Genomic DNA, 22,266 nt, shown 5'->3' with positions numbered 1-22,266 from the left:
ATTGTCACTGCAAAATTTTTTAACTACATCTATATGAAGTGTAGTTTGATTTAAAAATAAAGGTTGTACATCTCCTAAATGCCGTATTTTCCCTCTGGGAAAAGTAAGTGTGAGTGAACAAGAGGTAACTAATTTCCCAATTAAAATCCTGTATAGGTTTTTTTCTCCTTTAAAGATGGGCAGAGCACTAAATTAGGATGTCTCAAGAATCCCTTATTATTCATGGTAGAAGGAGAGAAGAGGAGGAATTATTTTATGCAAAAATGTGTATGTTGGATTCTCTTCACTGGATGACAGGACTTCAACAGTATACAAAAGCCAACAAGGAACTATAATTCATATACTGTTAATGTCCAAGAAAAAGCATTCATATTTTTGTGCCAATTATGTTCTAGCAGCGCTCCACCGCGTTTGCTTCCCCCATTCATTCCAGGAAGCTTCTTTGTTATGCATGACACTTGTGCCCAACATAAATGCAGTAAAATGCAGTAAAATAATTGTTTCATATGTGTTTATTTTACTTTTGTACATATATATAAAAGGCTGAGAGCAATTTTACTTAGTTTCACAAAACAAAAATGCACAAGAGCACTTGCAAAATATATATTTACCAGAATATTGAAATCTACTTAATCTAACCTGTTTTGAATAATGCCTTATAACTGCTGATTGGAGCTGTTGTGTAGTACAGAAGTGATACCTCAGTTCAAAAAATGCCAACCTAAAAAAGACACAAAAGAGAAAAAATAAATCCTTATTAGGCAGAGCAAAATAAAATCTAAGATATGAAACACTGGTATAATCTTCTGGAGTGATTTTTACAATCGTATTTTTAACTTACTTAAAAACCACATCTTGTACATCTGTTAGGGTGGCCCCTATGCTCTTCAGCAGGAGATTCAGGGACTGAAGCGGTATCAATTCATTCTTTCTTTCTTCTTTGTTACTATCTTCTCCACCCGTACTGAGGGAAAAGCTTAAGTGTAACTAAAGAAAAAAAAAGAGATTGAAAAATAACACAGTTGGTTATTAGAAATATTATAGTTCTATCTTTATAATCTTTTAGATGATTTAAAAATTGATGTAAGACACTCCTAGTCTTCACTGAAACCAGTCTGACTTTGTAACAGAGTACATAAATACACCATGTAGGCCAAAAAAACGCCACCAACACCAAGTCAGACTGAATAATTTAAACTACCTTTAAGAAAACAACTTGAAACTACTTACTCACATTTGCAGAGAAGAAACAGACTATTTTTTCACACAAATTAAGGTGGCAGTCTCAAAATAAAAACATTCATGAAAATTGCTTATATGGCTCTATGGTGCATAGATGCATTCAGCAGTTTTCAAAATCAGATTAAAAGAACTTATACCTGTTTCTGATTCTCTGAAGACAGTATCATGTGCCATTCATTAACTGATGAGCTTAATTATAGCTCACTTCAACCGATACACAGCTCAGCTAGGAGAATCATTGTCACATAATTCATAACCATTAAAGACTAATCTTTTATAAGAACATGAAGTCCATTTATTCCATCCTATTTCCTCTATGCAATTTTTCTTGTCAAATATAATTTCTAACCTCTCACCAGATACTGCAAAGAGGAGAAACTAAAACAATTTTTTATCTATTTCCCATGGGATTTGGGGACATTCTCTTAAGAACTGCTATAGAGCCTATAAAGTACTATCACAGCTTCAGGAATGCCAGCTACACAATAATCTCGCACCCTGGCTGTACATGTTATTTAGCACTATCCCAGAAATTTATTTTTTTTTCATCACCTCTATCATTCTTCATCTGCAGTGCCTAATACCCTGCAGTAGACAAAAAAAACCCACAAAAAATCTTCAGAGAGCAAACTCAGACTCCAATGTCAAAAATTGTACCTTAATTGGAGAGATATGAAAGTATTCATATAAGCTGATTTGTGATGTATCCATTGAAGACACACTCATAAGTTCTTCTTGAAGAGATTCAACATCCTTTTTGAAAAGTTGTAGCTGCAAATGGATTTCAAAAGAATATTACTTCAAAATTTAGAATATATAAAACTACTATCCATTTGTCACTGAGATAAAATACACTCAATAACACTACTTATACTCTTTCATGTACAAATTCCCCTCATTTACCCTGTGCTGTAACGTTTTGAAGCCTTCTTTGCACAGCATTCAAGATACAGAGTTTACTATCTGTCTCAGGCAACAGTAATTAAAAAACTCACAGCTGCATATTAGTCCCAGACACACAGCAATTAACCATCATTATGGATACAGACAAGCTTTTTTTGTTTTTAATACAAGTTGAATAATTAGAAATATAAAATCTATTTATCTTGAAACAACAAAAAGCCTTTACCTCTTGGTCACCTGGCACATTAGTCTGTGTAAACAATTCAACAAGAGCATACAGGAAGCCAAGATCTAATCTGAGACCCATCTCTTGAATCAGGACTTTAAAATACCTATAAATAAAATAAAAAATAATTGTTAAGGTGTTCTACAAAAACTCGTACACTTAAAACTTAATATAGGGTATTTAGGCCACTTATGTATTAACTTCAGGTACAGGTTTTGGGGGGGGGAGGTTGGGGGTTTTTTTTGTTTTTTTGAGGGATTCGTCATTAATGGTAAAAAGAAGGCTTTGCATAGAGGTGTAAGATAAACACATTTCTGATAAACAGAACCTTTTTAATCACATAGCAGCATTTAACACTATATATAGCACCACTAAACATAGATTTTTTTTTCTAAAACAGACTAAAAATCTGCATTAAGATGACACCTATAAATCTTTGGTTTACTCTGCAATTATGTGGATATAAAGGGCACTGAGCTTTCACCTCTATTAAAGTGTTCTGATCTTTCCAAGAAGGAGTTGGTGTTAAAATTACCTTTCATTATGTTTGCCTCTGTAATAACTTTAATTTTAAAGCTTGATTAAACATAATCAATAGCAGAAGAGATGAAACATGGCAAAATACTTACTTAATATGAGATATTTGTGAATGTCCTGAAGTTCTCATGACAATACTGACATCTATAAATGGTTTTGGTGCTATGAAGTTGTAAAATAAAAAGAGATCAGCACAGATTTTTATATGATGTACAAAACTTTATAGCTTTAATATGAAAATGTCATATACATTCAGGGTTTTCTTAATCCTGTAAAGCAGGGTTACATAATGGATATGACTGACAAACAACTAAGTCAGGGCAAAAAGCAGGAACAGAAAGGACTAGGAAGGCAAAGATGAAATGGCACATCAAAATGCTACTTCACTGATCTCTGCATAATTTTAATTTAAAAACAAATTAATATTGATATAATCTTAGATTGATAGAATTTCCTTAGTTATGCAATAAGATTTTCCAAGGTTGATACAAAAATTTACATTAAACAAGAAAACAAAAACAAAAACAAAAAAAAAAACCCAACCAAAACCAACCAAAAAAAATTCTGCAGATTTATGCACTGTAGCTTGAAACTGATCATACTGAGAATGAACACCTGACATCCTATTAGCTTCTGCACAAATTAACAAGCAGCATTTTTTGTCTCAATTCACAATCCCTTTTGATATTCTGCAGATCTTTCAAGTGACCCTGGCATGAAAAACTTAATGAAAGACTGCAGTTCAGCACATCGCAAGCAATGCCGCTATGCTCCAAGCAATGGGGAAGTCTCTGAAGTCTACATACAAAACAGACAGAAGTTTTCATCTGCAGAGCTTAAGTGGTGCCTCACATAGGGATCCTGGTCTTAGACAATTCTTTTCATATTAGTTTTCTGATAGGTCACAAGGTCAAGTATTGCACAATTAAGATATTGGAGCAGTAGGGAAATAATGGAAGTCTAAAGATGAAAAGTGAATTCTCACTGCCCCAGAACTCCAAATGCACGTAATACAGAAACAGTGCACGAGATTCACTGTCATCAACAGGAATTCTATCTTTCATTATTTTCAGAACACAGCTTTTCTCATAATTACTGGTCTGAATGCAACTATCAAAATTTCATTTTAAGCTTGATTCAAGCATAACTTTCATGCTTATGCTCTCCAAAAGCAATGAATTAGTATGCTGAAAAGATGTGTTTAAATGGTATCATATTGATGGATAAAGAAAATTTCCTTTTCTCCTGTTAACTGTTGAAATGGTTTCCTGTGTATCTTCTTTGTACAGACAAATGTTTCCTTATCTCTAACATTAGTATTTGTGTTACCTGTTGTTGGACAGCTTATGCAAACTTCATCTAATAAAAGTGACATGGCCAACTTCAGAACAAAGAAGGTATCTTGTCTTTTTAGATGGAAGAATTATGTTAAACTAGAACAACAAACCTGAATCCAAGGTGATGGACTTTGGAGGTTTAATAGGATAGAACACAAAGGGAAATATGGCTCCAGGAATCTGGTTTTGTATCTAGTAGGGGTAAGGACAGGACAAGGCACAGCACGTTAGCTTTTCAACAGTGAAATACTTTAAAATCAGGACAAACACAAGAATTCTGAACATTACCTGTAGCCTTCCACCAAGCCAAACACAGAAAAAAGCCACTACTGTGCTTACAAATGTATGTATTTTCACAATTTTATAATCCAATCCAAGTAGTTTAGAAAAGCTTCTTTAAGTTGGTAGTAACACATGGTCCACAAAATTTTTACAAAGGATTTGTTTTTAAAAACTTGAGCATAACAAGAAAAGAAACTCTAAATATCTTTTTGCTGGTTACAAAGAACAGCTCCAAGCAAAACATGGAAGATGAAAAGCAAATGTTTTTTGTGACCAGTCATAGTTATCATTCTTTTCTTTCCAGAAGCATTTAAGTAGTGTTCCAAAGATTGAGATGCACTGATATAAAAGCTAGTGATTACAATTAGACTGAAAACAAGAGAAATCCAAACAATTCTAAAAATGAATCCAAGTTACCATGAAAGTTGTTTTTTCTGAATAAGTAACTCTATACTTTCTGACAACACTCACTTGTATCTTGTAAACTTGAATTCTGAAAGACTTCTGATGTGCAGATGAACTGTATTCCACTTTTAAAGCAGGCAGATAATTCCTTCTGATAGGAATCTCATTTGGTTGTTGAATTTTCATGTCCATTCCATTAGGAGTTAAACATACCTATTGCAATATTAAAGAAAATTTGGTATGCTGAGTGTTTTAAAATACTGCTTTTTATAAATAGACTAAAAAATTTACACCATTCACCAATATTATAAAGCTTAGCAGTAAAAGTTTTGCAGCTTTTAAGTTAGAGGTCCTAACTTTATTTAAAGAAAACAACTTTTGTCATAAATTTCAATAGAAATATAACTACAAAATACTGCATTATTTGGGAGATACTAGCATTTAATACATGGCTTTCTTAGGAAAAACTGAGTACTATAATGGTCTATGACCAAGACAAAAATTGGCTTATTTACCTATATACTGTTTATTTTCTTGTAACATATTTCTGAGGAGTATCTAGAATTTTTCTTTACAAAGAGACTGAGAATTTTGAGCATAATGTGCTTCAACATTTCAGAATGATTTCTGAAATTATTTTTTCAGCTGTGTGTTGTTGAATGACAGTTGAATTATCCCACAGTAAGCCACCTTAAAAACACAAGATTTTATGCTAAACAAACCCCAAATACATTTACTGATACAATATACGAACCAAACGCAAACTACCTTACTGTAGTTCTACGCATATTTAGTATCATGACCTGCAAAAATGTTAGCTTCCAACTCTGAAATTCAAGTCTAACAACAACAAATCTATAGCAAGCTTTTAACTGTTCATGGCTTTTTTTCCTGATTTTTTTAAGAGAGAGATAAAGGTTTTCAAATGGATTAGGTAAATTGATCATCTCAAATTTCACTGCAAGCTATTTCAAGGCCATCAAAAGTGATATATTATCTTTTTCTAGTGTACACATAGCAACAACATAATTAGAGAACTATCAGTATTACCAAGACATTCGATTCCAACTCAATAATCTTATTCTCTGAAGGACTTAGCTCACTGTAATCTTTGAATTCTTGTTCTAATTTATCAATTTGCTTAACACTCATTGGTCTCCATCTTGACTTCTTCTTGGGTTTTGTCTCCCAAACCACATCAGAACTTCGAAAACAAAACAAAGGACCAAAAGAGAAGGATTAGCTATTTCAAAACAAATTTTAGGTACTATAGTATGACTTCTGATAGGTTGTAAATAGGGAAGGAAAAATGACATTGCAAAGCACTACTGCAGTAAATAAATGACACAAATCCCCTGTTGCCTTCTTGGTACTGAGCAGAAGCCAGTCTCTCCAATACAACACAAAAAAGAAGTTAACAAGTCTGTGTAACTCCCCAGTTTGATGAGGTTGGGTATGTTACAATACTCAGAAGGAAGCCACTTTCAACAGTGTCGCCATCCATTATTCTACAAATCTCAACGTAGTTTTCTGCTTATATTCCTGCATGTATTTTGGCATTTTGAATTTACTACAAATTAAGAAGTTCGAGACAAGACAAAACACCTCCTGAAATGCCCCTTGTTTTTGACAGGTTGTTTCTTCAGTCTAAATCAATTCATGAGGAATTCAATTGACATGTTTTCGTTACCAATTTTATGGTGGGGGTTTTGTTTCTGTTGCTTGTTCGTTTGGGGTTTTTTTTAATTGTTATCTCTAAATCAATTCTTTTCTTTGTCTCTCAGTTTTATTAATACAAATAATTTATCAATTTTAAAGGGCACTGGACTCTTTTCCATTGCTTCTGTCAGAAGATCCTGTGTTTGATTTCACCTTACAGTCAAACATAAGACACAAAACAGGGCACAGACCAACACTATCAGGCAGGTGGAAGGTATTTCTTCTTTCCACAAATACGCAGCTTTCTGGACAGAACCCCTAACCCCTTTTAGCTACACCTGCATCTGTGTTCAGACACATCAACAGCAGAATCATAAAAAAAAAATAAGTGACCTAAAGTCCAAAAACACAGCTACAACAAAAGAGTACTGCCTTGAAGTTGTTGGGAGTTTCCCACCTTTTTCCCTCATGTCTTTTTTTTTATCACTCCTTAGAAAGGAAGGTCAAGTTCAACAGTATTGCCATCCATTTTCCAACAGTTTGACATTTACTCAAGATTTGACAAGAAAACAATACCAACTATGAACATTGCTAGACAACCGACTATGGATAACTGCTTCCAAAACCCAACAGTTTAGTAAAAGCTCAACACTACTACGAATCTAGGCAATTAGCTGCCATTTTAACAGAGTGTTTCCACTGTCTAGGAATCAGAGAACAGTTTCTCAGCACAGACAGCATAGATGAAAGATGTGACTACGTGAAGTATATGTGTATACAAGGATTTTGCTTGTTTATTTTGCAGTGCAGTGCAAAGAATAATCAAAAAAAAAAACAACCTTCACTTTCGCAACCTCATGGCTGTGAATATACAGAAATGTCTGAATTATGGCAATGATATGCAAGTGTCCCTTCCCTTAACATTCTAAAGAGCCCCTCTTTGAATATATGATAATAAGCATTATATAATTTCTTTTCTGCTTCCCTCTGAAATGTTTCAGTAGGAAATATAAGTAAGACGATTCAGGGCTCCAATAATTTATCAATCAAAACTAAAGAGACCTATTAAGCTCCTATTGCATCAAAATTTGCAACACAAAATCCAGCTACTGTTTCTGTAGTGAAGACAGAAACATCCACTGACACAAACTACCCACAGACCTTACTCCTTAGAAGTCTATTGTCACTTCCCAAACTACATGGGCAGGAAACACTTTTGTTAAATGTACTGGGAAGTTTGCCACACAGAGTTACAAATACATATTTCAAAACCACATACATATAGAAAGCATATGCTTTAATACAAAACACACTGAAAGCATTTCTCTTGACAACAGAAAAACAATTATTTATTTAATTCTATAACTCTTAACCTCAATCTCTTGTCCTCTTTCATTGCAACACAAAATGATATTCACAGAGTGAAAATACCTGAGGTTAAAAATTTTAGATCAGTGCACACAAAGTAAGTTACCTTGTAATTCCAATGTAGGACACCTCTTGTTTTGAGTAATTGTCAACCAATGAAATTCCAACATCTTGCAAAGACAGAACAATTTCTTGTTCTGCTAGTTCCGCTTTTACACTTTCATACGTCAATTTAAACACATTCTCATCTTCACTGAACAGGACAATACGCTGCAAACCTTCATAAAATGACATTAAATAGACTGATTTTCTACAATCCAAGCGGAGTATTTCCATTTTGTCCTACAAACAAGAGAGAAAGTATTTTTAGAACCCTTATTTATCATCCTATTCCACAAACAAATGCAAAAGTCTTAGCAACACAAACACCAATGGAAGACTTTTTTAAGATGCAGCAAAAAAAAATGTACTATGAATTTTTACACAAGCCTCACAAACACACACACACGGTTTTCATCTGAAGACAGTGCTTATTGGAACAAGCTCTGGAAAATACAGTGTTGTTACTGTTCTGTGTTTGAAACTCACATATGACACTGCTGATCATACTTATTAAATATGGGGTTTCGTACATACACTGATGAACAGAAAAATATATTAGACACCACTAAAAGAAGACTTTGATAATAAACATACTTCTTTGGGGGAAATTTCCTCAGTTCTGTTTCCACATTTCCACGTCAATTTCTTAGAACCTGCTGGGTCTGCCCAAGTATACAGTACCGCCTTATTTGGCTGAAGGCAGTCTTCTAATTCACTGAGGGAGCTAGAACAAAGTAATTTTAAATTCCAATGTCAATGAGTATTTTGTGTTAATGACATATGCATTTCAACAAGAACATTTTACTTTTATTTTCAAATAATGAAAACTAAAAATAACATTATGCATGAAAAAATACGCACAAAACCGTTCTCAGAACAGTTATAAAAACACGTATTTATACTTTAAAATACATATGTAAACCTTAAAAATATGCAGAGTAGATAATAAATACTCATTTTCTTCCCCATTTATGATTAACAGGGAAAAATAAAGTAGGAAAAACCTTCCAGGCAGTAGAGCTTCAATGCTGAAAGGAAAACTCATGATTTGTGTTACCCAGCATTAATGTTTCAAGAGTAGAAATGTGGGTTCAAAATTCATTGTTTAGGAATTGTTTCCCCTGTATATTTTGCTGAAGGGAAAGAAGTGTAATGTTTAGTATCTGGATATTTTCAGACAAATGTATATTTTAAACTCCATTCTCCCTCATACACAGTTAAAAACTGTCAGATGTGTCTTCTGCAGATCTCTAAAAGGCAGCTACCCCAGGAGAAGAGGTGGAGAGGTGCTGAACTCTTCTTGCTGGGATCCACTGATTGGACATTTGGGAACGGTTCAAAGTTGTGCCAGGGGAGGTTTAGACTGAACATTAGGAAGCTTTTCCTTCCTGTAAGGGTGGTCAAACATTGGTATAGGCTTCCTTGAGAGTCAGCCAATGTGCTAAGCCCATCATTCAGATAATGCCCTTAATAACATGCTTTTACTTTTGGTTAGCCCTGAAGTGGTCAGGCAATTGGACTAAGTGATCGTTGCAGGCCCCTTCCAACTGAAATATTCTACTTTATTCTCATTAAATTTACGATAAGGATGTCCAAAATTCAGCTAAGAAGATAAAAATTACTAGTCTTTACAGATAAAAGCCAAAGTAAACAATTGTATTTTTCAGACAAACAGGAAGAAAACAGGATTGGACTAGCAGCTCTTCCACTTTTCAAGTAAGAATCCTTAAGCAACACTGCTCTGACTGAAGGGAAAAACACCTTAAGATTGTTTGGCTTTTAGAAAGAAACAGTTAAAAAATGCTGTAGGTATGCTTACACTTCTCAACACTGCAGCCATAACTCGTTTGTAACTTACTCAGTACAGTCAGCATCCACACAGTTCCAGAAGAGCCCTCACCAGGAATGCAGAGGGAAAGGGCACAAAATTCATATAAAAGACACCAGAGGGCTTCTTTACCTCACAAAATAGCTTATTTACTTGAAGAACTACCTAGCACTACATAACACTGATAACAATTCATTATCCACAGTTTATCAAGCAAGGTATTTTTGGGTGCTCTGTTAAAATTACCCTGCCATTTCTTTAAAAATAGTTTCTGTAAGAGACAAAAATTAAGTTTCTTAAGAGATAGGCATGCTTGTAATACATGAAATTACAGTCTCCATGCAGACATCCACACTAAAACATTTCATACACACCTTTGTCCGTACTCAATAACTTCGCCGTTAGTATGGTTTATCAACAGAAATGGAGCTGCGCCATCATGGTAATTAGAAAAGGTAATCACTGTAGAATGTTCAGTCAGGTTGACATCCACGGTAATTCCTCCAAGCTATCAGTTGTAAAAATTACAAGGTAAGTAACAATGGAACAGACTGCTAGTGAAGCAAACGTAATTTGAATATTTTGAAAAACTTTTACTCTCCTAAGATAAAACCATCAAATAGTAAAACAAATAAGCCATTTTATCTTATCTTCAAAATATTTCCTTGATCTAACTACTAGTTAACAGGTATTGCACTTACTATCAAACCTATGCAGGAGTTCCATAATGTGAAAAGTTAGGCTGGTAGAAGAGGAACCTTCATTTGAGAATCACCTTTATTAATGCTCACAAAAATGTTCTACCATTAAAATCACTCAAATATGCAAGAACTAGTGCTAGATGAGACTACCTGTAACATGGAAGTAAATTTACTTAGAAAATTAATTTTAACTCCAGTGACTTATTGTTACTTTAGACCTAATATACTACTACTCAGAGAGAGAATACTTGCAAAACAATCTCTGTTTCAACTTCTATAGAACTGCTTCCCAGAGAAGAACATAAACAAAATACCTACTTATACCTATGTGTACACACACAGGAAAGAGAGAATATATTTGCATAAACATCATCTTTTTCTCAGCTAAGGTTTTGCAGTACTTGACTGCATGAGAAAATAAAGTCTTGAGAATAGAAATGAAACAATGATTTGTATAGTTTTACCTAATTTCCAAAGGCAACCATTTACCTTGTTGTCCAAATGCAGTAGGAGACAGTTTTCTTGCTGATCAAAATTTATCTTCTTTGGGGGGAGATTAGAATTTTCAACTCTAACAAGCAGTTTGTTGGCATCATTCTCAGGCCAAAAAGGAATGCACTAGAAAAAAAACATAAAGTTTAAAATGAGAAAACAAACTACATGTTAAACAGCATTGACTTTAGTCCAAAGTTCATCTACTAAAATTTTACCCATAAGTGTACTGATTTGGATCAGAAACTACACCAAAACACCTAAAACTAATTACTTACCTGAACACAATAAATTGAAAGGAAGTCAAGAAATAATTCAGACTACAGTGAAGAAAGTGAAGAGTTAAGGAGCTAAAAGTGGAAAGAAAAAGACTTCATATTCACATGAAGTAAAATAAAATGTATAAAGAATACAAAATCCAGAGTATAAAATGGTTACCACAGTGAAAATTACATGTTCGATGAAAACCAAAAAAAATAAGACAAAACTGTTCTTCCATTAACACGCCTCTTTCCAAATAAATACAAATTACAAATCAATCTTACAGTGACAATGAATGACAAAAAGGGATATCAAGATAAAGACCACTCCACAGTAACTTGAGTACACAGGACATAAGCTACTATCTGTTCTTTTAAAAATGCTTCACATATATTTAAAAGTGCATATACACACATATATGTGTGGCTATAAAGTATGCATAAATAAAATATGAAGCATTAGGCTGCAAAATCAGAGAGCATGTTCTGCTATTCACACTGACAACTTAAATCACTGCAACTATGGATTTAACAATCTCAAAGACAATCTCTCTTCAATAGTTTACTCACTAAACGGAGAAGACCAGGAGACAGAGAGAACAAAAGTTTTAATTGTAACTAATCCAAAGCTTCCAGCTAATTAATACAGTCCTGCCACGGGAACAAGCTATGACTAAAAGTAACTCTCAATCAGCAAGAGCCATAGTCTGTTTAGATAGACCTGTTTTCTGTATTTCAAACTGTTGACATGCAGCATCCAAAATTTCAGAAGCATCTTTCTCCAACATAGCTTAGGAAATGAGTTGTTCATATTAAATTGCATCTGAATCCTAGAACTGAATCTTCAGTGGTGAAAGACAAGTTCACCAACTTACCATGCCACTAAGTTCCCTTTCCCATTGTTTCTCACACCACAGGAAGCAGAAAGACAAAGGAAAAAAATATAATTAAACTGTACGATTAATGGTGTTATTTACATCAACATGTGTCCCACTAAGGAAATTTAAATTGTGTTGTAAACTAGCATAAAACACAGCAAATAAGTCTCAACATGGAATTAAGTGAGCCCAGATGAAATTCAAGGAGAATCAGTCAAAAGCAAATGAAAGTTTGAAATCAAAACCAAAATACCTAAAAAGGATTGGCTAAACAAGATGCTACAGAATAAACCACAGCAAATTGAAAAATTAATTTTTTCATACATTTTAGGCACAGAACATGACACAATGATATTGTTTTCAAGCCTTTTATCGCATACTTGATAAGTGCTTTGCACTTGTATTTATTCAACAATTTCAGCTTCACAATAGGATCTTTATATCTAGCAGCAGTGTTATGACAGTCTTCAGCAATGTCTTTTCTTTTTTCTTTAAGGATATATGTTGATCAATTGCCTTGCAGTATACCTAATTCAAAGGACAATCCTTGGCAAGCCACTGCACACTAATCACTGTCTAACAAATTCTACTGCAATTTTTGTAGAATAATGGATTTTTCTAAAAACAATGATTAAGGTTTCAGATAGATTTACTGCTTCCCATGTCCCAGAGGACATTGGTTCTACAAAAGAATTGCTTTTTCCCCTGAGAAGACAGATAATCTGTCACTAAGAAAGAGTATGAAAAAAATAAAAGAAGTATGAATGACTTTGGTTATCTTAAAATGACAGAAATAGAATAGGGGGAGCAAGAACAGGAGCAAGCCAAAATATGAATTAACATTTCAGCAAACTGTTTGGTTTTCTGAAGATTAAGCAAAGGTAAAGGAGTAAGGAAAAGTATTAAAAAAAAAGCCACAGGCATTAGTTAAAAAACACTCTAGGCAGCAAGACTCCAGATTTCCCTATCTCAGGAACAGGATAAGACAGAAAATTGTTCCTGGGAATTTGTTCTGGATGCCCAAAGATAGATCAATAGTGGCTTTACGCTACCTAGATTTAGAAGAGAAAAAAAGAGAGTGGATTGGATAACTGAGTTACAAAAGAACAACCCTGGCAGACCTATTTGTCACAACACAGACCTTTACACACTGCCTATCAAAGAGCAAAATATCAACACAAAATGAAAAGAGGATTTAGGAGGGAATGCAGATTCTAGCGTTGACCTCTACTTCTCCATTTAGTAAACTGCCACATCTAGTCTTTCAAAAGTTATTAGGAGTAGGAGTGATCCTAAAATAGATAGTCTTTCCTTGGTACTTTATAGCCAAAAGAAGACTAAGATTAATTAATACAATTATGAAACACCTGAGAAACAGTGAGATAAAACGAGAAAATCCTGTAGGCATATGAATAAAAGAGCCAACGTGGGAAATCCACAGATTAAGTGGCAATGTATTTCTACTTTCAAAACTAATACTTTTGCATAGTTTTTGCAGAAATTTCACAAGTTCCTGTAAATAATTCAGCTTATTCAAGTAACAACTCTGTATCAACTATAAACCTCAACACACCAAGATATAATAACATCTAACAACATTTTCTGAGGTGCTGGACCATGTCCAAAGAAGGGCAATGGTTCTGGTGATGGGTCTGGAACACCAGTCCTATGAAGAACAGCTGAGGGAGCTGAAATTGTTTAGTCTGGAGAAAAGGAGGCTCAGAGGGGACCTTACCACTCTCTTCAACAATCTGAAAGGTTATAGCAAGGTGGGGGTTGGTTTCCATGCAACAGGACCAGAGGAAACAGCCTCAAATTGCACCAGGGTAGGTTTATATTTGCTATCAGGAAAAATTTCTTCACTGAAACGGTGGTCTGGCATTAGAACAGGGTGCCCAAGAAGTAGTGGAATCACCATTACAGGAAGCGTTCAAAAAATCTGTTGCACTTGGGGACATAGTTTAGTGGTGAACATCGTGGTGCTAGTTAGCAGTTGGACTTGATGCATCATCTTAGAAGTCTACTCCACGCTTAATGATTCTGTATTTCTATAATCTGAAACCAAATCAAACGGGCCTCCAACCACACTGTTTGTTAGATTAAACTCTGCTCTGTTTTGGATAATGCTTTCTTCCAGAATCACTGAAAAAGAAGGGAAGAAGGGAGACTTCCCTCTTTCCCAGAAGGCAGAACAGATCACTTTAAGCTTTCAGAGACCTCCAACACTAGCCCAAACAGGTGATGCTTTTCCTACATGTTCTGGAGGAAGGCACGATGGCCCCAAGACTCAACACACACAAAACCTAATTGTGTGATACTGTAGTGCAAACAGCCGAGTTGCACACCCTTATTTTCATGCCACTTGGCCTGGAGGGTTGGGAATGCCTCTGCAGAAACTATTCTTTGAGCACTAAAAACCAGCAGTGAGACTAGCTCCAGAAAAACAATTTTGCACTATTTGACCTGATCCACATGAGCTAATTTCTTCCCATATCAAAGTGACTTGATGCACACCACATCTACCACATACCACTGCTGAACTGAATAGATGTTGCAGTGCCACTGTAGAGCGATAATACAGTAAGAATACAGGTCTTTTTCTCACAATATGGTGTGACAGAGAAAAAATTCCATTTACAAGGTAAACCAGTTTTACAATATGTCCTAATGCAACACTAAGAAATAGTAACTGGACACAGATAATTTACTGAAAAGGCATGATACATTCAGGCATTGTCACTGAACACATACGTGGCTCATGTTGCCCATCAATGAGTGTTCAAACCAACTATTTTCCTTACAGACACATTGTGGAATAGCTTCCATTTTAAGTTTACCTGTTGCAAAACAATGGGAATCCACTTTTCCTTGCCTTCTTCAGCTACTTCCAAAGTATATTTACTTCTATTTGAGATCATAAAAAAGGGAGTGAAAGTTACAATTCTAGTAATATTAAAACTGCTGTTGTTTATGGTGACTCCAACCTGTGAACAGAAAGACACTGTTAGAAGTACACTGTTCTTTTCTTACCTCATCTTGAAAATAATTAATTTGGAAGATAAATATAACTTACTTGATATTCCTTTTTGTGACTCTTGCATTTCACAGAACCATGACTTCCAACAGTGTCCAGTGAAAAATGATCAGACAGTTCACTGTCAGTTACCCTAAGCTGCACCTGTGAAGAACAACCCTGAACTCATTTTCCATTTACAGTCACTGACAACATTTAAAATCATATCTAAAGTATGCATAAACATAAGTGCATACTGAAAATACTGATGCTATTGAAAACTCAAGACATAACTGCCCGTATCATCTCACAGATGTATTTTCCACCATGCTTACTTATAAGCCATGTGGAATAAGCATTTCAAGTGGACAACATTCCAGAGGAAGGAACCATGTAAGAATCCTTTCCAAAACTTTTCACCATTAAAACACCAGAGCAAATCAACAAACTCTTGTAATGCCTGCCTATCATATCATTCATCTGTCAGTAACATTCAGCATTAGAAAACCCATAGCAAACTCAGATAGTGAACTGAATCTTAACCTTAGCATTCTACGAATCCAGAACTAATCTACTAACCACCACTCAAAGCATTCATTTTTCAAGTACCACACAGCTTTACATTTCCTACACAGTTTCCATGTCTTGCTTGTTCTATGTCTTATTTTGAACTGGGACCTTTGCTAACGCAGTTTAAATGGAATAAAGGGAATTCTTTTATTTAGGAAACACTTTTCAGTGAATTTTATTTCTCTCAAAGATGAGAACCTTTTTCTTAACAACACTTTAGATAATGTAAATGTCTTAATCATATCTGACAACACACTTATTTAAAATATTAAACAAAGATATCATAGGTTTCATGCAATTTATAGAGCACAGCATAGTGTAGATAAATTTCAAAGTATTAAAATGCTTTCATACAGCAACATGAGGGAGTATCGAGCTGTCAGGTTTTGCAAAACACTAAATACCTTGTTATTTTGGAGGAAGTTCTTCGGCTGGAAAGAAAAAAGGAGTGGCTTTTTGTAATCTGGAGGATGCTTGCGGTGAATACCATCAGCTTTGTATTGCAACATTCGACCGGTTTTATTTACCATCCAGTAAGGACTGTGAATTGCTATAACCATCTGTCCAGTTGTGTAGGTTACGTGAACAGCAATATCTAGTTCAGTTGTATCCAGCTCCGTGATGCAGTAAAATGTTGTGAAGCTGATATCAGGCAGATCGCTTTTTATATGGTACTCACTTTTCCAATTTTGATCAAGATAGTTAAGCAACTTTAAATCTAGTTTTGTTTGATCCAAGACTGCATTATGAATCTGTGCTGAACATCCTTCTTGTAGAGTGTCATATTTGTTACCATTTCCCTTTAAAAATAAAGAAACCAAACAACATACATTTACATGAATCACACATGAAATTCATATCAACTTTGATTTTCTAGTCAGCTTTAAAAATTAAGATACAAGTTATTTAGGCACAATTTTAAAATACTTTTGCTGCTATTTAACTACATTACTTTCTTAAACATCTACCTTAATACATCATTTTGCAAAAGGAACTCCAATGCATAGTCATCAATATTTAACAGCAAAAAAAATCTATCACCAAATTCAAATACCTAAATGACAGTTTTCCTCAACAGAGTAGTTCCTTCACTAAATTTAATTTTTTAAAAGATATACAGAAAAGAGCCGGTTACTTCCGTACATTCACTATAGGCTAAAGTCTCTAGTTCTAGTAATTATTTATTTGTGACAAAGTTTATTATTAGTTTCTACTGTTTCAGTCCAAATGCTAAATATTAAGACCACCTGAAACAAAATCTTTCTGTGTCTCCTAACAATATTTCTATTACTCTGAGTCTTCATCAGTAAGGAGTGGGACACAACCATAACAGATCCACAGAATGAAATGTTTAGTGCTGAGGAATCAGTGCATGTTTCAGGTATTTTACTCAAGACTGGCTCGCATCTGGCACTTGAATAAATACCCATTAAGACTCAGAGTGCACCTAATGATTTAATTTAATCTGGAAAGCATTAAAAATATGGGACTAGTCAAAACCTGGCAAAAAGGCAGGCCTGTGAGCATTTTTAAAAGCATGCTACTGCTGAAAGTCTGTGATAGCACATAAAACACTATCAGCAGGCTGATCCACTTAGTCACTTGTGGCAGTTAAAATTTACAGGAAAAACTACACTATTTAATTAGGCTCAAGTTGCACTCGAGCCAACAGCGTGACTCTCTCACAAGGCCAGACCTATAAAGTGTTAAGTTGCACATTGCACATGCATCTATGACTTAATACCACCACACTTCACATCCTTGTAATACTTCCTTTCTGCAGATAGACTTGCTCTTATAAGATCTGTGAATCTGGTTCACAAATACTCTAACCAAATACCTTTATTTTAATCTCCACCCAGCTGGTCAGCTGTCATATCATAGGTGGAAAGCATCACAAAAAGCCACGCATTAGGTAATTACCTGTACAGAATAAGTTATTACGTAAGGAAGAAGATTACGGAGAAGAACAGAAGGCCATAAATGAACAACATATGGAAAATCCCATTGATCTTCTGCACATAATGAAGATGTCAATGAATCTTTTACAGGAACAATATTGAAGATGAGTGAATGGTTAGTTGATCCCACAGACTGGCATTTCCTTTGTATCAAACTGTCCACATTTTTCATAATTTCATCAAATGTAATTCCTTCACACATATCATATTCTCCATCCACTCCATTTTCATTGGCTAGTGGTTGCAAAGTCAGTATGGATCTGTAAATGAAAACAATTTTAGACACTCGATATGAGATTGAATTTTTTTAACTATAAAAGACTACAATGAAGGAGGAACACTGTAGTATTACTTGGATTTTAGAAGACTTCTAGCAGTGATTCTGCCTTTATCTTCATTAAAGAAAGAATCAAAAGGTGGACGGGATCCCAAAAGTTCATGTTATTGTAACAGTTAGAGGGTTTTTTTTCGTTTCATATGACCATATGCTTGCTGCCCTTACAAAGAAAGGTCTGTTGGAGATTCTTATGAAGAAGCTACTGAATTTTCTTAAAAGTGCTTCTCTACTCCAAGCAAAAGGTCTGGATAAACAACTCACTCTTATAACAGATGTGCAGGAAGTGCCTTTCTTTTCAGTCACATAAAGCATCAAATTTATGCATTGTTTAGACACATGGATTTTTTCAGGCAACAGCTTTAATCTGATACAGTGGCTCCTTGACTGAAGATTTTTTGCTATGACACATTTCTTGACTGCCTAGTGGAACTTATCTGTGCAATGAATCAGGACATCACTAAACCTTGTGAAATGAAATAGAGATGGTGAGAAATATTAACAAATTAATGAATCTAAGTAAAGTGTAACTTATGTACTGAAAAAGATACAGTTTTTGTTGTAAAATATAAGAAAAGCATTTGCAGGAAAAGAGGAGGGAAAAATCTCTGTAATCATAAAAAAATCCTCATCAAAGTAAACCTACATAACTAAAACATGGTGACAGTTCAGTTAAAATTTATATGAAAATTCTTTGCAGTTTTAAGTTGTTATTTGCCTGGATGTGCTAACAGCATAGTTATGCTGTAAGTCAAGATTTTCTATGGTTGACAAGTGTTTTTCTACATCTTTGATAGAGTTTAAGTGTATCAGTTTCAATATTTTACTTCAGAATCACAAAATCAAATGAAGACTTTTCAGAAAAAAAAAGCTGTACTACTTCACTAGACATCACCTGACTAAGAGGCCCTGAGAAGATCCCAACCATGATAGCACAGTATTATTCCAGCATTAGGTAGCAAAGGGAAACAATTTTTTTAGTGTAGTTTTATGCATTCAATAATCAACCATGTATAAACATATTCCCCATTAAAAAGGCAATGCAATAAAGTACCTGTAAGAGGAAAAGGGTATGTTGAATTCATTTTCTGGTGAAGCAGTCCCTAAGCATCTTCCTTCCTCAAAAACATTTAAGGGGATTGAAAAATGATTCCTTATCTATGTGAAATAAAAATCCAGGAACATACATTAGGAAAAACTAGAAAGATAAAGTATTTTGAGCTTAATAAAGCACAGAATGAGAGCTTTCTCATTTTTCATCTTATCCATTTACCACTTAAGGTCACGTATTTCAGAAGAACTTTCTCTAAAAACATCAGATCTTTTTAAATTATCTGGCTGCAAAATGCTTTTCAAGGAAAAACATAAGACCCTGAAAAACCATAAACATGTAAATCGGAACTATGAGATAACTTTCCAAAGAACTGTCTCCTAAAATTACAATAGATATTAGGGTCTGTGGGTTAAAAAAATCCATGAGGCAGAAAACACAAGGGAAGTCAAACGTTTAAGGTTAAATCATCAATGTCAATTATCACTGGGGGGGCATGCAATTCTCTTCTTTGCAAATGTTATTTTTTATTTATTTTAGGATTAATTTAATGGCATTATTAACTCTTAGAAAAAAAATAGGGAAGAATCAAACAGTGAAAATTAGGTCATGAACCACTTTAAGCAAAAAAAGCAACTGAAATGTAACAGGAACACCATCCCTATAGAACACTAATGTCTGAATCACCCCTGTACCTTTAACCATATAGTGTCTAACAAAAATAATATTCATTCAAAACAGATACATGGTCAAAGGTCTTGCTTTTCAGCTGACATTGTACTAAATTTGAAATGAATGTATCAGTGGTACAGGATGAAGAAAATAAAATAATCTGATTTAGGAATAACCTTGAGGAACCAAGATAACTTTAAAAGAAGTTTGATCATTTCATACAAAACAAATAATTCAAGACTGAAATTAGAGCCAGTATTAGAAAAGTTTACGGATGAATTATCCTGATCCAAAACCTGGTTGTTATCCAACCCCAGTCTATTACTTTGAAAAATCTTTTTTCTTCAAAATCTCTTCAAAACTACTTTATAATACACAAATCAAAGTTATATGAACAGTCCACATACCTTTTTAAAATACACTTTTTTCAATTTTTATTTAAAGACTACAGGATCATTTTCATTCATTAAAAAACTAAAGTAAGAATGAATTTTAAATGTATAGATATACAATAACCTGAATAGGAGAACGTATAGTTATCATCTTGCTTCCTTCAACAGTGTCAATTTGGCAGACAATGGACCTTTCAACACCTGATTCCTCGTGTCTCACTCTGTAAATACATCGACCTACTTTTGTCAACGGAATCTTTTCCACAGTGGAATGATTCTGAGGACCTAGAATTTACAAAATGAGACATGAAACACTCAAAATGAGCTGAAAGATACACTTGAAAGACAAAAATGTGCACTCAATAGAAAAAAATCAGATTAAAAAGTACAAGCACTACTCTTAATATACTGATCTTGCAGTGTTACTAAGGAAACAGCAAAGATTCTTTTTTTACCACAAGAAAAACAGTAAATGAGTCCATCACTCCAATATTTAAGTGGGTTTTGCTAGTCCAAGTCAAGTTAGTGCTTCACAAGAAATGTTTACAAGATGCAATGGCTTATTAACACGGTACAGCTCCTCAAATGCAAAACAATTCAACTAATACATCATATGGTCAGGTTTGAAAAACAGTTGTTACAATACATCAATTTAAATTGTTAACACAATAGACCATTAAAAATAGCTAAATTTTAATTTTAGATTTAACTCTGGTTTGCCTAAAATTACTAAAGCAATTGTTACTTAAAAACATCCCCTTTTAGAGTAACTTTTATAAACATGCCTATATACAGGGCTCAGAACTCTAAAAGAAAGCTTACTTTTCCAATAATAAATAATTGCAAACGAAATACTTGACTACAATAGTCACTTTAATTTATCACAGTAGAAAATGTATGCTGCAAAAATTAATGAGCACAATACGTACAACTTTTAGCTGAAAAGAGTAAAGTAGGATTTCAAATATTACCACCCATCTAGAATCCAAAGAAACAATCCTTTCATGTTATGTAGTCATCCAAAATTTACTGACCTGTGCAAGACCAGTATTATGCATGACGTAGTGTTTACAGAAACAGAAGATGTATGACCTTTAGAACTTACAGATCTGAATGTAAAATCTCTTGCTACTCAGTGTTGTCATTGCTGTGAACTGGTCACTCTCATTTTTAGTTCTGACAAATTCCATATTTAAAGTTTCTCCATCGTTTAAATGAAATATTTTCGCTCCACATTCAACATTAAGGACACTAAAGGCATCACTAGGCGAGACCATGATGGGAAGTCCTAAAGAATTTATTATTACAAATGGTGCTCGGTCTTTTTTGAAGATGTCTGAAGTTTGACTAGCTGCTTCAGCAAATGCCTAGAAAGTAAAAAATGGGTACAAAATACAAACAAACTGAACAAGACTTCATCAAGATGATCTCTGTAAACATTCATACAGCAATTCTAATGCTGCATAGTTAAGAAATCTTTCTTACCATGCCCAAGTTACTCAACATTTGCAGTCCACACTTGGATAGTGTAATGTTGAGCTGGTCTTTTGAGGAAACATTTATTACTGTTTTATATTCTGGAACTTTATAGGTTTCTTCTTCATCATCATCTGATTCAATCAGCACTTTTTTCGCCTTCTTCATCTGCAAGGAGATTTTTAAAGAATTCTTATCTGACCATTCCTTCTATAGATGCAAGTTTTATCTCAAGACACTCTGTCTCTTCCTTTTCCATCTCTATGTCCTGCCATGGTTCCCCATTTCTAAAGCTGTTCATGTTTTTATTCACAAATAAAAACAAAAGAGGGGGGAATAAATAAGACAAGACACAAAATACATACTCTGTCTGTCAATGAAATTCCAGAAATAGTAGCTACATTTATGATTATTCAAAATTGAAGAAAATCCACTTGTATACTAACATATCCAGTAAATACTGTGTGATAACATTTGTCTTAACATATTGAATAACACTGTGTAAAAAGTTACATGATTTATTTCCTAGTCTTAAAACAGTAACCCCAAATTTAGTCTTTATGTGTTTCCAAATCAA

At 34.2% G+C, this 22,266-nt stretch overlaps 1 protein-coding gene across 3 annotated transcripts in view; it reads right to left on the bottom strand.

Annotated features, from left to right (window-relative positions):
• Nucleotides 1–22,266, bottom strand: part of VPS13A (vacuolar protein sorting 13 homolog A) — a 103,810-nt gene that overhangs the window by 18,581 nt on the left and 62,963 nt on the right. For 2 of the 3 annotated variants that reach the window (XM_071580810.1, XM_071580811.1), the window contains exons 43-62: nt 21,699–21,857; nt 21,319–21,580; nt 20,338–20,498; nt 19,153–19,256; nt 17,727–18,024; nt 16,208–16,603; nt 15,294–15,398; nt 15,058–15,204; nt 11,080–11,208; nt 10,264–10,397; nt 8,656–8,785; nt 8,066–8,301; nt 5,983–6,136; nt 4,999–5,145; nt 4,356–4,437; nt 3,001–3,070; nt 2,372–2,477; nt 1,900–2,013; nt 842–987; nt 640–721 (exon numbers count right to left, since the gene is read on the bottom strand). In XM_071580810.1, coding sequence (XP_071436911.1) covers nt 640–721; nt 842–987; nt 1,900–2,013; nt 2,372–2,477; nt 3,001–3,070; nt 4,356–4,437; nt 4,999–5,145; nt 5,983–6,136; nt 8,066–8,301; nt 8,656–8,785; nt 10,264–10,397; nt 11,080–11,208; nt 15,058–15,204; nt 15,294–15,398; nt 16,208–16,603; nt 17,727–18,024; nt 19,153–19,256; nt 20,338–20,498; nt 21,319–21,580; nt 21,699–21,857 — 3,162 coding nt within the window. Of the gene's footprint in view, nt 1–639; nt 722–841; nt 988–1,899; nt 2,014–2,371; nt 2,478–3,000; nt 3,071–4,355; nt 4,438–4,998; nt 5,146–5,982; nt 6,137–8,065; nt 8,302–8,655; nt 8,786–10,263; nt 10,398–11,079; nt 11,209–12,217; nt 12,258–15,057; nt 15,205–15,293; nt 15,399–16,207; nt 16,604–17,726; nt 18,025–19,152; nt 19,257–20,337; nt 20,499–21,318; nt 21,581–21,698; nt 21,858–22,266 lie in introns of all 3 variants that reach the window. The other variant, XM_071580808.1, reaches the window with a different exon arrangement.

This window comes from Pithys albifrons, chromosome Z (assembly GCF_047495875.1).
Source record: "Pithys albifrons albifrons isolate INPA30051 chromosome Z, PitAlb_v1, whole genome shotgun sequence".
Taxonomy (NCBI): domain Eukaryota; kingdom Metazoa; phylum Chordata; class Aves; order Passeriformes; family Thamnophilidae; genus Pithys; species Pithys albifrons.
The sequence above is the reverse complement of the archived record's forward strand: the minus strand, read 5'-3'. Positions and strand labels throughout refer to the sequence as shown.